Source organism: Drosophila willistoni (genome assembly GCF_018902025.1).
Source record: "Drosophila willistoni isolate 14030-0811.24 chromosome 2R unlocalized genomic scaffold, UCI_dwil_1.1 Seg167, whole genome shotgun sequence".
Classification (NCBI taxonomy): domain Eukaryota; kingdom Metazoa; phylum Arthropoda; class Insecta; order Diptera; family Drosophilidae; genus Drosophila; species Drosophila willistoni.
Genome location: NW_025814050.1, coordinates 21999170 through 22015585, shown reverse-complemented (window position 1 = coordinate 22015585; position 16416 = coordinate 21999170). Strand labels below are relative to the sequence as shown.

Here is a 16416-nt window from a genome sequence, read left to right as displayed (position 1 = left end):
ATTGGCAAAGTAGATTACCTATTAGTAAAGTCAACTTACTTTCAGATAAACTATGACTTTCAAGATGGTCGTAGTCGTTAAATCATCAGAATGATGAATGTAGTCTTAATTACTCGATAGCTAAAAGTGTTTCCCTATCGTTAAGTTGTCAAAGTATTCAAAACTTATGCTTATGTACAGCTTCAGTGTGGATAAAGTTAAACTACTTTTCTTTCGACATGATTTCACATTAAAGTAAAGGGTATACTTTTGGTCGTTGTCTTGAGTTTAACAAATGGAACTTTCCTTGTATTTTTTTCTGTTTTTGATGGCCAACACAGAAATTTTCGCAGATTTATGATGAGGAGTTCCCAGAGTTATTTCCCCCAAGAGCCATCACGCTTGTCACGTAGTCCAGAGAGTGTCTGGCAAGTAAATTGCGGAACTTTTCTTTTTCATTGAATTATGTTGTACATTTTTTGTCTCTCTCCCCCCCCCCATCCTTGCCGTAGATAAGATTATTTATTAGCACTTGCATTTTTTACACCACATTTATATGTTTTTTTTGTGTGAATGGGTTTATTGATTTCGAATTAATTGCAGAGTTTTAAATGTTTGTAATCATCATGTCATGCAAAAATATGCCTGAAATAACCTGTTATTAATATTGCAGCCAATATGGTTGCAAGAGCTTGCCAGAGTTGACCACGGAGTTAGCCAAGATTTAGATATGAATGCGATCAAGCTTAGCTCATTCAGTCATGCAATCATTCAGAGAGAGAGAGAGAGGTATTTTGAATTCGCTTGGCAATTCATTGACATATTGACAAATGTGCACAGAATCAAAGAGTGGAAAGAAAAAGGATTGATTGACAGTCGTGTTGACTAGTTGAATGCATGATTGAACTGGAGTTGGTACCCAATTGATTGACGCATTTCACCCCAAAAAGGGGATTGCCTTTACATTAAGGTGTGTGTTTGCATTTCAGGGAATAGGGAATGGAGCATAAATTATGAACCTGAAACTATGGTAGGCCCATTAATTTAATACATCTCGGGCCGAGAACAACCTGCCATATCGCTTCATTAACAAGATTAAACATTTGTCTCTGTAAGAAATAAATCAAATAAATGAATTATTATTAATAATGCCCACATGACTTTTGACTTAAAGCGTCATAAAGCCATTCAAACATTGTTAAACCAAATCCAAATGAGACAAAAGTATTTTAATTACAATGGAAAATAGAGACAGTGAGAAGGAGGCACAAATGTTGGGCGAGATTCATGTAAATGTCCATATAGACGGCAAAAATCAAAGTTAAAAAGGAATGAAGTAAGTAAGTCGTCTCGCCGACTTGGGTATACCATACACCAGGTGAAACAAATATTTAAAATTTCGAAAACCAAATGTATGTCTATTAAATTGCTTTAACATGCCTCATACCATATGCTATCTCGCTCACTCTACAAACACACAAGCACTCTAGCGCCGCCACTAGCCAACGGCCAATTCTGCCCTTATGCATCGCGTAGCAAAATACGTTCATACGCATATTTTGCATGTTTCTAGTCCGATTTCAATAAATTTTTTGGTAGTTTGGTAGAAATAGATAAGATTAATTAGTCTGCCGAATTTGATTGCGATGGTCAAAAAATTGCAAGAGCCAATCGGTTTTTTCTAAATTATGGAGGCGGAAGTGGGCGTGGCAACATATTAAAATATATATATTCTGCGCGCATACTAAGCCGAAATACATACTAAATTTGGTGACTTTAGCTTTGTTAGTTTTCAAGAAAATCAGTTTTGTTTAATTTGCGGGGGCGGAAATGGGCGTGGCAAAATGATTAAATAGTCAATGTCTGCGCGTCTGTTAGGCTAGCTTACATACCAAATTTAATGTCGGTAGCTGTCATAGTTTTTAAGAAAATCAGTTTTTTGTAAATTGCGGGGGCGGAAGGGGGCGTGGCAAAAAGATGGAACAATTATTTTTTGCGCGCTAACTAAACGAGTATACAAACCAAATTTGATGTTTCTATCTGTTATACTTTTTAAGAAAATCGGTTTTTTGTAAATTCCGGGGGCGGAAGGGGGCGTGGCAAAAATTTGAAACAAACTCGATAAGCGTACATACTACACGAGACTGCATACCAAATTTGGTGGCTCTAGCTCTTATAGTTTCCGAGATCTAGGTGTTCATACGGACGGACGGACGGACGGACGGACGGACGGACGGACAGACGGACATGGCTAGATCGACTCGGTTGTTGATCCTGATCAAGAATATATATACTTTGTGGGGTCGGAGGTGCTTCCTTCTGCCTGTTACATACATTTTGGCGACTTTAATATACCATTTCACCCTATGGGTGTATGGTATAAAAAAGGCAGCCAAGTGGCACAAGTTTTTGGTCTGCATTCATTTGAATAAGACAACTATGCGTCGCTTGCAGGCGTAGACTATAGATATAACAATATATAAGATATACACAAGTATATATCCAACTATCTATCTATCCATCTATCTATCTGCCAGTCAGACAGTCGCTTGTAACTTTCCCCCATAAACTAGAGACGTTCATGCCATGGCACAAGATAAAGAAATTGGTTAAACAATTGGCCCCGGTTTCGGTTGGTCCCCGGGTCGACCGACTCGACTTAGCTCAGCTCAACTTGGCTCTCGGATTTGATTTGATCTGGCCTAGCCCGGTCTGGCCTCTTTCGCATTCAAGTGCGTTGCGTCTTTCACTTTATATTGCAAAGAATGTCGGTATTGTGAGGGAGTGGGGGAGTGGGTGGGAGACTGTTCGCCGGGGGATATGTCAGCAATGCATTTGTTTGTTTCTCTGTTTGTTTGTCAATCTGTCGTTGCAATGTTGTCTATGCGTTTTGGTTTTTTCGGTTGCCGCCTGATTATTTCACTTGATTTGTGTTATGCAAATTGATTTTGTTTTCTCTTTCTCTGCTCTGCTCACTGTTTGCTCAAATCACTTAGAGTTGTTTATGGAAAGGTAGCTACAATTTTGATTGGCTCTTTTGTGCATTAGTTAGCTTTTATGATTGCATTTTGTTTGAAAACTCGCAAAGTAGGATTGGAAGGAACTTGCAAGCAACTCGCTAACAAAAGAATTCAATTAGAGACTAAATTCCAAGCCAAAGTCAACGTCAGAATCTATAATTGGTTTTAAACACCGGAGGCTGTAAAGAAATTATTGCTATTGAAAGTCAGTTTTATGATATCCGTGTATCAGCTTAGTGCTAAGTAGTTTAAATTGATATAAAGACTAAAGCTAATCAGGTGATTAGAGCTCTAAACCTACTAAAAGATGAGAATTCTCGGAATCACGCTGTTAAATTGTCTTAATCTAAAATCGAATTATGCACTTTTTAACTGGGTTTTCTTTTCTAGTATGTAGTTTAAAAGGAAATTATATAATTAACATTTTTCTTATGTTTTATGAAGCTTTAATATCTAGAAGTAGCAGCTTACAGCTTAGTTCGTGATAAATCCTTCTAAAATGCATTATATCCAATCTAATTTATATTTTCTAAGATCCACTTCTATCTTAGTCAAAATTCAGATAAAGTTTTAGCTTAATAAATGTATCTTTTCATAATTCTTTCATGCAATCCATTTAAAGATCTGTGAAACTATAAAAGTCTTCCTTAAAACAACTTTTCATTACTCAATCAATAGATATCTTTGTTATGGCTTCATCAGCCACGAGTTGTCTTCACCTGAAGCAGGCTGACTGGTTCATATTTAATAATTTCTTGTTGATTTTTTGCATATTTAGTGCATAAATCGAATTGTAATATTTCCATTGCTTTATTTGGCAATTGCCATAGTAGATATCTATCTAGATATCTTATATCGGCTATGTGTTTTAGTGTGTGTGGAATGGCACCTAAATATGTTCCAGTTGCTTGACTTGTCTGCTCCGGTTGACTGCTCTAGCACTACAAACCGCCAATGCCCCGCCCCACTCTCCTTTCCTTCATCACGGTGGCACATTGCTGTTGATTTGCCTAATTTTGTGGTTGTTTACAGCATTTGGAGGCAACGTGTACGCCTACAATTCAATATATATAGTGGATTGCTTTTTGTTGCTGCTAACAATTTATTGCATTTTGTGGGCAGTGCAGACAGACAGACACAGATACATTTGCACACTCGGAGAGAAGGAGACACAGATACTACTTGGCTTCTAGTTATTATAATGAGCTCTAAACACTTTCAACTTAACTATTCATATATGTAAATTATTAAACTATTGTGGGTGCTGGCTGGCTGGCCGACATCAGCCAGAGCAATTGATAAATTGTTTTTCTTTTTGGGTTCAAGTTAGGTTCTTGTCATATGTCAATTATTTGATCCGTGTGGAGGAAAATCACCGTGTGTTCGATCTGTTGAGAGACTTCATCATGTGTGTGTGTGTTTGAAGAAACGTGTTTCTTCAAATATGCAAATCTAAAGAGCGCGGAGTTGATACTGAAACTGCGGTCTGAGGTCTGAGATTGAGTATCTATCAGATACTCGTTGTCGACGTGTGTGCGTCTTTTCAAATGCGTCGCTCAAAAACTCAATCGCCTCTCGCTCTCACTCACACAATCTCTCTCTCGCTCACAATCGTTGTGTCTTTTGGTTAACTCAACAATGTTGTCTCAAAATCTCGACAGTTTCATTTGAGCCGCGGTAAAAAACGATACGCGACGACGGCTGACAAACAAAACGCCGATAACAATAATAATCATAATAACCAAAACGACTCTATGCCAACGAGCAACAAAAAAAAGATATATATATTATAATTATAATTATGCTACGGGCCAATTTGTGACACACAAAGCGAAAAGATAAATGAAAAAAAATTTAAGAAATTAGTGAAATAAATGTTAATAGAATATGAAGTAGTCAAAAAGATACCGCAACGAATTCAGTCAACACTGAAAGATACAACGAACCTCAACGAGAGAGAGACAGAGAAAGAGAGAATAATCCAGCCACGACCTTGACAAAGTCGCAAAACAAAACAACAACAAAAATTCAACAAAGCGAATTACGAATCAAAGTTAAATACTCAGACCGCAAAAAGTATTATTTTCCATGTGTATTATAAATATATATTAATTACATAAAAAACGCCCCCAAAAACCAGCAATATTTACGAATTTATTAATATAATTGTGCAGATATATTGTGGGCGTATCTCAGTGCCATATATACCTAGTTATCGTAAGATATTACTATATAGTATATATACCCTCAAGGAATGTGTTGTGTAAAACAATGTTTGCTCCACGAAACTCATCACCAGTTGCCCATTATGGCAAAGAGGATGTTGCAGCCTATGAGGTAAAGGTTATAAACACCAAAAACTTATGGATTAAAAGTGAATCAGAATTGATGTAATACACATGAATAATATGCGTTTCATATACTGAAAGTTATAAGTCAGTAAATTGAGGTCCAGTCCAAGAGATTATCTTAAGATAAACTTGTATAAAGATACATGGATCTTAGCCAGAACGTTTTGATAGTTAAGAAAACTATTGACCGTTCATGTCAGAACAAGACGAGAGGGCTTAGAAGTCTGGGTTGGACACATTTAGTATATATTTTCTGTGTTTTTCTCTCACCAACATTACTTCACTCCTTTCAAAGTATTAACGGCAGTGATTTGTATTTGTATTAATTAATTTTCCTTGTCACAAACATCACAAACAGCTATCCTTTTAGTAGAAAATTTGCTGTATACTCTTTGTGTCGAATGTCTCAATGTTTTGTGTTAACTTTTTCTAATTTTGAGCAACTGAAGACAACTTTCATTCGGTTAGATAGTTAGTTAAGGCCATTTACATTACACATTCTCTGTCCCCAATAGAAAGCAAGTTCTGCGCTTGTTTGGCTTTTCCTACATTTCATTTCTTTTCTTTTTCTCTTTTTGCTTTTGCAAAGCAATATCCGCTGAAAGATATATGTATATATATATATATACAGATATATAGATAAATATTTGTATGTATATTGCTGCCCACATTTGACTTGCTTTGACTTGGTCAAATATTCACTCTGTGGCATGATTCATGTGGCAAAAACTTTTGTCTCCGCAGTTGTAATGAGTTTTTGCGGTTAAGTCAAGTTCTGTACGAGATGAATTCATCTACCCGCAAGTAATTATGGGCAATTAGCTATAGCTAAAATTGATCTTGGCGGCATTTTTGAAAAAGCATTGCAAGGAATTTTCATCCATTGTGTTTTAGACAATGTCAAGGAGATCTAAACACAGTTGGCAAACAAATACAGAAAAAAAATCAATGTACAATATGTATATATCTCTTTTTATTTTGTTTGTTGTTTTCTGTGCCCAAACAACTTGAACCTCATATTCGTAGTCATAAAGATTTTGCTCACGTAAGCTTATTGTAGATACAAATATATTTTTTGTTGTTATTATGAGGGTCTCCCCTCACCCCAAATAATCCGATGAAAGCCAATTGGAAATGCACAAAACGTGGCTGAAAGGCAAAAGCAAAAAACAAAGAAAGACAAAACAGCAAATGTGATATAAGATAACCAGAGTTGAAAGAATGCGTTGGACATTAGAAAAGAAAGATGAGGATATCAATAATCAATGAACCTAGACCACAAAATTCTATTTGCCATAAAACAGAATGGCAAAAATCAAGTAAAAAGGCCAACATATCAAGTGAATTTATTACAATTTATCTTACAAGTGTTAAACTGTTAACAAAGTCAAACTTTTTCATTGACTTAGAGCAAGGAAAATTAACTTTTCTTACCTTAGGTTATTATGAACTTCTTGGTTGATAGAAGAAATGTAATTTATGAGCTCAAAACGATGACTTCTATAATTTGTTACAAGTATTTGACCTAAAACCATAATACCCACAGCAAGGGCATGTCAAATATATAACAAACTCATATGCTAATAAACTAAAACAAATCAAGTTTGTTGTATTAATAATTTTGATATTAATTACTAAATGTTAACTTTAATAAATTTCAAATTTATGCATAATCTTTAAGAATTTCACACACACACACAGTCACAAAAAACAAACAAACTAAAATTCAAAGAAATTTGTTTTCCTGTTTAGATATTTATTGATTGGATGGAGTATATACTTATAGTAAGAGGTGATGATGATATGGGGTGGAGTGAGGTGAAACTGGTAGCCAATTAAGTCTTGCTTTTGTGTGTGTTTGGCTGAGAGGCTTAAAATTCGATGCTATATGATTATTAATTGATTTGTGCGGCGCCAGCTTTGGCTGCTGGACTGTAACCAAAATACATTTTGTGGCTTGGCATGTTATGGCCATCATCTCTCTCATCAAGACGATGCGAGAGAGTTCATGTTTAAACTAATTATTTATAACATGATCAATTTATTAATATTAATTATTTAACTTATACAAAATGCAATTAGAGTCATGAAAATCCAAAGACGCCGGCTACAAGTGTCGGAGTGGGGGAGCTGCCATAGGATGGGAGTTGCTGACCTGGTAAAAACTTCCTCATTTTAGAAAAAAGCAGACAGAGAGAGAGGGAGATAGAAATAGATTCATGAATAAATCTTTGCTTGGCGACCTCGTTTTGCCAGGTTGTTGGCATTCTGCTCTACCTTTTCAGCTTGACACCTGTCGCATAAAAATATTTCAAGAGAAGAATTCACAATACCTTTTTTTATTTTTTTGTATAATCTTCATTCTGCTGTGGGAGTGGGTAGCACCAGCAGCCCACAATGTATTTATTTTGTTTTTATTGTCTTAGACGACATTTCAATTTGTTTATTAGTAAGACAAGGCTGAAATATTATATGGACTTGGGGGTGAGGGAAGGCTGATGCCGGTTAAAACTCCAAAGACAAAGGTTCAACCAGAGAAAATGATAAAAAAAACCATCCCTAGAGCTACATACCTAGAATTCTGTGTTTCACTTTTTATTTCAAGTTAATTCATTAAAAAAGACATCTTGGCTAAGCCATGACTAACTGCCAGGGAATTGGTAGCTCAACAATGACCCATATTGACCTGAATAATCGCCTCGGCACTTGAGATAATCATCTGCCATTCCTTCTCTATTGTTTCAAGTAGGTGTCTAGCCATGATGTACAATGATTTTGACACCATTTGCTTTTATTTCATTTTTATTTTGCATGACCAATTGCGTGCATTGAACTTAGCCAAGAAGAGGCAAACAGCCAACAACTTCGTTATTATGCAAACAATAACTAAATAAATACAACACACACACACACACACATGTTTGTAATGCATTTTGATTAACAACAAAACTGGCAAGAATCCAGCAAGACACTCAACTGAAATTGATTTGCCTGTGGCTAGAAGTTTTTCTTGCCAAGTTCGTATGAGATTGTTTCGCTTTTTGGTCATGGTCATGGGACAAGTACTACACCCAGAGAGAAGTGTTCTCGTTTGTCATAATACACAAATTAAACATTAATTTATTATTGTTTAACTGCCGCATCTGTCACGGGCAGACAACCTGAAGTTACTTTACCTTATTTGCCCAACAAATGCGCAGAAAATCAATTTCGCTACTCAACCAAATTTGTATTTTCAAAAAACAAAAAAAAACACACAGAACAGAAACTTTTGTGTTTTTGGTTTTTTTTTTTATTTTTGTAACTCCCAAATTGGCTTTGATGAATGACGTGTGTCGACTTCCGTTTGTTGACAGTAAAAATCAGACAATAGAAATGAAGAGAAAAACGGAAGGCAAATGTGTAAAAAAAAGGCAACCAAACAAATTGAAATGAATTGATATCATCAGTTAGAGGAATCTCTTTTAGTTTAAGGCTAAGAGCCCTATTAAGATTTTGAATGGAATTCCACCAACTTGACAGAAGCTATTACTTAACCTACGAAATGTTAATCTGGTTGACCAACAAGTTGGGAATGTTAGATGAGACTGGATTGAAAACTTTGAGGAATCAGATTTACTAATGAAATAGTGAATGTTAACTGAAAACTAGTGAGAAGCTGGTACTTTAATAATAAGAGTCTTGTCTTCATCCTCTACATCTCTATCATATTTTAGTTCTTTAGTGACGTTCAAAGTCTTTAATTATGTCTTTCTTTAAGCAATTTTGTACTATTTTGTAAGATTCATATATTAATTAAATTAATTTTATTCTATAAACGGTTATGTTTTCATCCATAGTACATACAAACATATAGATTTAGACAATGACAAACAAGAACAGTAATTGAAAAGTGTTTTAAGGAATCCCCTTCTACAAATAATCAACACGCAAATAAACGATTCTTTTCTTTCCGTTTTGTCAATTAAAGCCTAATTATTAATTATATGCAAACCCGACGCTTGCATATCACGATCCCACGTTGCGCATACGCCCAATCAAACATTGAGGAAAGTTGTTTCAATCGTGCTTATGCATGATTATATTCAAATTATTTAGATTTGACTCTGGCAATTTTCTAGCCATGCTTTAAAAAATAAAAAACAAAAATTTGTTTACAATTTCACGGCATATTTGTGGCATTAAAAATTCAACAAATAACTGCCAGATAAATCAGCTCTAGAATAGCAAACCGGTTTTCTAAACAGCGACCTTTGCATTAAGAAACACACATAAATATGCTATATAAACAAACATACATATATAAATATATGTATGTATTGAAGATCGCGTTGGTGGCTAAAATGAAACAAGCCGATCAAATAATTCTCATAGTAAAAACGTAAAGTGTAAAAAATCTCTTTAGAGTTAACTCTCTCGAGATGATCTCAGCTTAGTTGTATTTGCGACGCAGAAAACTTATAGCTAAAGTCCCATCATTTTGGTTTGAGCTTGATGCTTCGCCCACACAATTTTGACAGAAGTCATTATATAGAATATATATATGGGGAAGGAATTTATATACATACCTCTTGATTTGTTTTTTTTTTTTTTGCAAGTGCAAGACAATTAAAATTGAACTGTGTCTCCATCACTTGAGACTTGAATGCGGCAGTCGATAAAGCACTTGACTTGAGCACACTTCCTTTCTTTGTTGTACGAGTGTGTGTGTGTGTGTGTGTGTATGTGGCAACCTGTTTTTAATGTATTATTGTTATTAGTAATATTGCCCCGTAATTGTTGCTTTTTTTTTGTTGTACTCAAACAAACAGCGCTAGTAAATGGGCAAGATCAAGGTGAGCCTAACTCTAGTGAGGCGTAACCAAACGCTACTATGAATGAAGTCATGGCTAAGAACTAAGCAAGAAAATGAATGAAAAGTTTTTAAATATCACTTGCTTTGACACTCTTCTATATGTTGATGCTCAACAAACTGGAAAAATGATTTACAAACAACAATCAATATAGACTTGACCCTTGGGGGCGTGGTTGAGTATTCATAAAAGCAAAATTCGATGTGAATATTTAATTTACACAAAAAAGAAGAATATGTTAAATAATTATAATTAAAAATATATTATGTTTTGACTTCTCAACTTACCTCAAATGTCTAATGCCATTTGTAAGATTTGATTAGGGAATGTCTAAACAAAAGGCTGTTGGTCTTGTGTATAACTAAAATGCCAAATGAATTTCTTAGTTTTCTCTTAATAAATGTGAAATTGTACTATTATATTATTATTTAAAATGTGTAAATATCCAATGGACTTAAGCAATTTGAAATATTTTCAGTTTCAAATATAATAAGATTATTTTAAATTGTTTATCAAAGAAATGTCTTTTTTCTGAAAAAGAAAAACTCATGCATTTGAGCCGCATGAATTAATAAAGAAATTTTTCGAGGATGAAGCCATCCAGTAGTTTGTCATGCCAAACTCATGTCCAGAAGAATGGTGTTGTTCAAAAGGCTCACTTGTACATAATTTATTAACAATTTGGCTTAGATTATTTAGTTTGCCCAAATTTAATTACACGATATTTCAGAGCCGAGTTATTTTGTTTGCGGTTTTAGTCGGTAGAATAAATTTTCACATAAATTAATTGTACTCTGTTTTTATTACAAGCATTGAAATGACCATTAATTATGGTCAGTTATTTGATTTAATCCTGCTGTATGACTATTTTTTCAAGTGTATATGTATGGAAAACCTAACATCTATTGAAATATTGTGTTAACAACAATGTTGTATGTAGTTAACACAGATAAGGCTTGGCTTATAGGCAAATAAATAACGCACAAGTGTGCGAACTGTGTGCGTTAATATTTAACACCCAACAACAACAGCAACAACAATATGTTGTCTACTAATACTTTTTGCGTTTATTTTTAATTTTAAATTTTTTTCTTATTTTTTTTTTATTATTATTTGTGTTGTGCAAGCAAATGTTTTGTACGCTGCTGACCTTGCCCAAAAAATGATGTAATAGCTAATGATTTTATGTTTTTTCTTTAATTTTCTTTTGCAGATAAAACTCAAAAAGGTTTTGGGTCTGACTGTATGCAGTAATGCGGCATTGGATGTATCACCCATCAGCGGCCTTTTGGCCTATCCGGCGGGGTAAGCACTCAAATTATTTGAAAACTCTGAAAAACCATTATGAAAACGAAAGATAAAAAACACTCTGTGAGAGATTTCCGTGTAGATATTAAAGTTGACAAAATGATTTTTTGATTGAATCTCCCTCCAAGCGTACCCAACCCGACCCTACCTACCTACCTCCCCCCCTACCTCATGCCAATCATCAGTGGCTGCATCATGCAACATGAGTGCATGCTTCTTCTCTATACATAACTTTGTTGGTGCAACAAATTTGTTACAGACGTTTTGCCTCAGCTAACAAATTGCCCCAAATGGCAGGCCCAGATGATGACGGAACAGGGGAGAGTGCAGGAGGGGGTGTGGGCGGTAGGCGGCGGTTATAAGGGGGCTGTTGACAGACATAACATCAGCTGGTTACACATTTAATGTCAATGCAATTGCCATTTTACAGTGACGAAGATTTGCATATGTCAATGACATTTTTTCCTGTCGTGCGAATTACGTGGCGTATACGTAATGCAGAAAATAATTTAATATTAAAATGTTTAGGTCTAATGGAATAGAAAATTTTATGCTTTGGCTTAAGAGGTTTATTTATAGTATATAAATTTTAATGTAGTTAATTGGCTTGAAAAACTTTAAGAACGCAGATTTATAAAATATTTAAAATATATAGTCGAGAACTACTAATATAGTAATTAATAGGGTTTTGGGTTAAACCCAAATTCAAATTGATGACATTATTTCAACTTATGTGAAATCTTGTAATCTGTAAAGTTAGATAGTTAAAGTAAAGATCATAAAGAAGGATATAGGAAAAAAATATCATCACTAGCTATAAAGAAGTACTCAACAGATTTTCCTTAAAAGCATTTTTAAGCATTTATTAAGGCAAATTAAATATATTTCGCTTAATCTGTATGCTAAAACTTCATTAAAATGTCATGTTCAAGACACAAGCAGCAGCAGTGGCACATTATTTGGAATCTAATTATTTAAGGGAATTCAGGCAGAAAACTGTAACCATTAATGGAAAAGCTCTGCAAACAAGTGTAAGAGAAAGTGCCATAGAATTGGCAACCCAAAAGAGCGGGCATACAGTTTCCGGGAAGGGAACGGGAAAAGGAACCGAGCTTAAACCAACAACTGCTAGTCGAAGCGACAGGCCATGAGGTTAAACGCAAAAAGAAAGAATGTTGAATGGAAAGCGACCTTTTCTTGTGACGTTTTTCCGCCCTCAATGGCACGCGTGGTCATGTGTATGTGTGCGGGATATCCTTGTGCATTTTGAATGTGCTCCCTGGCAATGACAAGCCTTTGGTCAAGGACATTGTGGGCATCAAATTTTGTGATTTAATGCGATGCTTAAATTTCAACTCTTTTTTATTTCAGTTGCACTGTGGTCCTGTTCAATGCGAAACGTCATACGCAAGCCTATCTGGTCAATACCTCCCGCAAAGCATTCACATCCGTTGCCTTCTCGCGATGCGGCCGTTATGTGGCCACCGGCGAGTGCGGCATCAATCCTGCCATTAAAGTCTGGGAGCTGGAAGCGCCCAATGGCAATCTGGAGCATTGCACGGGCGGCAATGTGATTGCCGAATTCGTGGATCACAAATATGCCGTCACATGTGTGGTAAGTCTCCATCTTACTGTTTATTCAACTCGTTCAATGCTAAATCCATTTCATCGTTCCATCGTTTTGTTGTAGGCCTTCTCGCCCACGGGCAAGTATTTGGTATCGGTTGGTTCGCAGCACGACATGATTGTCAATGTGTTCGATTGGCGTGCCAATTTGAAAATGGCCTCGAATAAGATTAGCTCGAAAGTGGCAGCAGTTTGTTTTTCTGAGGATGGCAGCTATTTTGTCACTGTGGGCAATCGTCATGTTAAATATTGGTATCTGGAAGGAGGACGAAAGGTTAGTTGATGCATTTAGTTTGAAGAGAAAGAGATTTCTAAATGATTTTCCTTTTTTTTTCCAGTACAAGGATCCCATTCCTCTAATGGGACGCAGCGCCATTTTGGGTGATTTAAGAGATAATGATTTCTGTGCCGTTGCCTGCGGCAAGGGAATCTGTTCGGAGAGTACATATGCCATCACCCGACAGGGTCATCTTGTCGAATTCAGTTCACGCCGTCTGCTCGACAAGTGGGTGCAGTGCCGCACCAGTAACGCCAATTGCATTTGCGTTAACGAACGCTTCATACTCGTGGGTTGTGCCGAGTCCATAATACGTATTTTCAATGCTGCCACATTGGAGTATGTGACCACATTGCCAAGGACTCATTATCTTGGTGTGGATGTGGCACAGGGCATACAAATCAATCACATAATGTCTGTGCCACAGCAGGCCAAATTTCCTGATTGCATTGCCATGGTTTTCGATGAGCAGCGCTCCAAGGTGAGTTATTTTCTTTCCGTTCCTATTGCAACCCATTTAATTACATTTCTTTGTGCTTTTCAGGTCAGCTGCGTCTACAATGATCACTCGCTTTACATTTGGGATCTTCGTGATATCTCACGTGTGGGCAAATCACATTCCTTCCTCTATCACTCCACGTGCATTTGGGGCGTGGAGACTGTGCCATATAATTTGGAACGTGAATTGTCGCATACATTGCCAGAGGATTGTTTTGTCACATGCTCCTCGGATGATACCATACGTGTCTGGGGACTAGACGGTTGCGCCAACAATGAGATCTACCGCAAGAATATTTACTCAAAGGACTTACTGAAAATCATCTATAGTGACGAGGAGCTGCAGTTCATCAAGGATCAGGGCTCATCTCTGTTCGACAAGACGGGCAACTCAACCTACGATGGACGCAATGGAGTGCGTTGCATCAAGATCAGTCCAGAGCTGCAGCATTTGGCCAGTGGCGATCGCTGTGGCAATATCCGTGTCTATAGTCTGGTCAATCTAAAGCTTCTGACCACCATCGAAGCCCATGAATCAGAAGTGTTGTGTCTGGAGTACTCCAATGACAAGATTGAACGAAATCTGTTGGCCAGTGCCAGTCGAGATCGTTTGATTCATGTCTTCGATGTTGCTCAGGACTATTTACTTCTGCAAACTCTTGATGATCACAGTTCGTCCATAACTTCCATTAAATTTGTGGGTGCTGGCCTCAATTTCCAGATGATAAGCTGCGGCGCCGATAAATCCATTATGTTTAGAAGTTTTCAAGTGAGTTGGGAAAGAAAAGTTTCTCCAATCGAATTACTAACAATTAAATTCCAATTGACAGGGTAACATTTTTATGAGGGGCACCAATACCTCCGGCAAGACCACACTCTACGACATGGAAGTCGACTCTAATGCCAAACATATCCTCACCGCCTGCCAGGATCGCAATGTGCGTGTCTATGGCACACAGAATGCCAAGCAGACAAAAACCTTCAAGGGTTCCCATTCGGATGAGGGCAGTCTGATCAAATTGAGCCTGGATCCCAGTGGAATTTATGTGGCCACCTCGTGCACGGACAAAACTCTGGCTGTCTATGACTATTACTCGAGCGAGTGCATGGCCAGAATGTACGGGCATAGTGAATTGGTCACGGGATTGAAGTTTACCAATGATTGTCGCCATCTGATATCGGCCAGCGGTGATGGCTGCATCTTCATTTGGCAAGTGCCACACGATATGATAGTCACCATGCAGGCAAGAATGTCCCAGCAGCGCCTACGTTCGGGTCATGCCCCTCTGCAGAGACCCATGTCGGCAATATCGCCTCCTGAGGGCGTAGAGACCCCAACCAGCGAGCTGGAGTCCCAGCCTCCCAAGTTCGTGGTCTCCGACAGATTATCCGATGTGGGGCAATTGCCACAGTGGGCCATGCGTAAGGCAGCTGCTGGAGGCGAGTCGGATAGCGGTGCCCTGTCCATACCAACACCCAGTGTTGGTTCCTCTGTGCCTGCTCTCCATGCCGCCTCCTCGATGGGCAATCTCAGCTCGTCGCCGAGTCAGCAGTTTGCTCCACGTGCCCGTGGTCGCTGGGCTCAACGCAGTAGTCAATTGGAGGCCGATGATTTGCGCTCCAATTCGGAGAGCCCCCTGGGCACCGTCTCCTCAGTGGGTGGCCATAGTGCTGTGAATGTTCAGACCTCTGACTATAATAGCGCCTCCTCCAAGGACATCATGTACAATCAAACATATCTGAGCGAAGATTCGTCCATTGATTCGGGCATGGAGACGCGTCGAGAACTCAAATTCATTGGCAGCAGCAACAATGGGACTGTAACCACTTTGGTAACTGCCTCCGCCTCATCCTCTAGTAATGGTGCCATGACAAATGCTGCCCAACAGCAGCAGCGTCTCCCTCTGCCTCTGGCTGACAAGCGTAAGCCTGGACTGCGTTTCGACACGCCGCATACCCATGATCATGATGGCGATGTTGAGGATATATCCGATGGCGAGAGGACTAGTTCGGATCATGGAATGTTCTACAATAATATGGCTCCAAGCACGCCAACGTAAGTGAACTAAATGACTTCAGCAAGGGTCAGGAAATTAAATTAAATGCATGTACTACCTTCCACAGAGACTTCAAAGTGACCGCCATGAATGAGGACGAGTTGCGCAAATCTGTGCGACGACAAAAGTTTGAGAAATCTGGCCTACAGTTGCCCCCCGTGGGAGGCAGTAGTGGCAATGGGAGCACCCATACGGCCAGCACAGGCACTGGCACAGGGACCTCAGATACCGAGGATGAAGGCTCCACGCCGAGTGCCGACAATGCAGAACGTTCACTGGCCTCCACGCTGGGCGGCAGTTCCGAGAATCTGCCACAAACGGCGAATAGTTTTCTGCATGCGGCTTTGCCCGAAGGACCCGGCACAACGCCCATGGAACGAGGCACCAGCAGTAAGTAGAAGTAGTAGTAATTTCCCATCACTGTCAGTTTTCATTTCTCATCTCGAT

General features: G+C 38.0%; 1 protein-coding gene across 5 annotated transcripts in view; it reads left to right on the top strand.

Annotated features, from left to right (window-relative positions):
• The window catches only part of LOC6642045 (mitogen-activated protein kinase-binding protein 1), a 77061-nt gene that overhangs the window by 54234 nt on the left and 6411 nt on the right, over window positions 1-16416 (top strand). For 4 of the 5 annotated variants that reach the window (XM_047010924.1, XM_047010923.1, XM_023175943.2 and 1 more), the window contains exons 3-9: window positions 11417-11508; window positions 12883-13126; window positions 13202-13411; window positions 13476-13895; window positions 13959-14681; window positions 14743-15968; window positions 16037-16359. In XM_047010924.1, the coding sequence (XP_046866880.1) occupies window positions 11417-11508; window positions 12883-13126; window positions 13202-13411; window positions 13476-13895; window positions 13959-14681; window positions 14743-15968; window positions 16037-16359 (3238 nt within the window). Of the gene's footprint in view, window positions 1-5255; window positions 5337-11416; window positions 11509-12882; window positions 13127-13201; window positions 13412-13475; window positions 13896-13958; window positions 14682-14742; window positions 15969-16036; window positions 16360-16416 lie in introns of those variants that run through there. The other variant, XM_023175944.2, reaches the window with a different exon arrangement.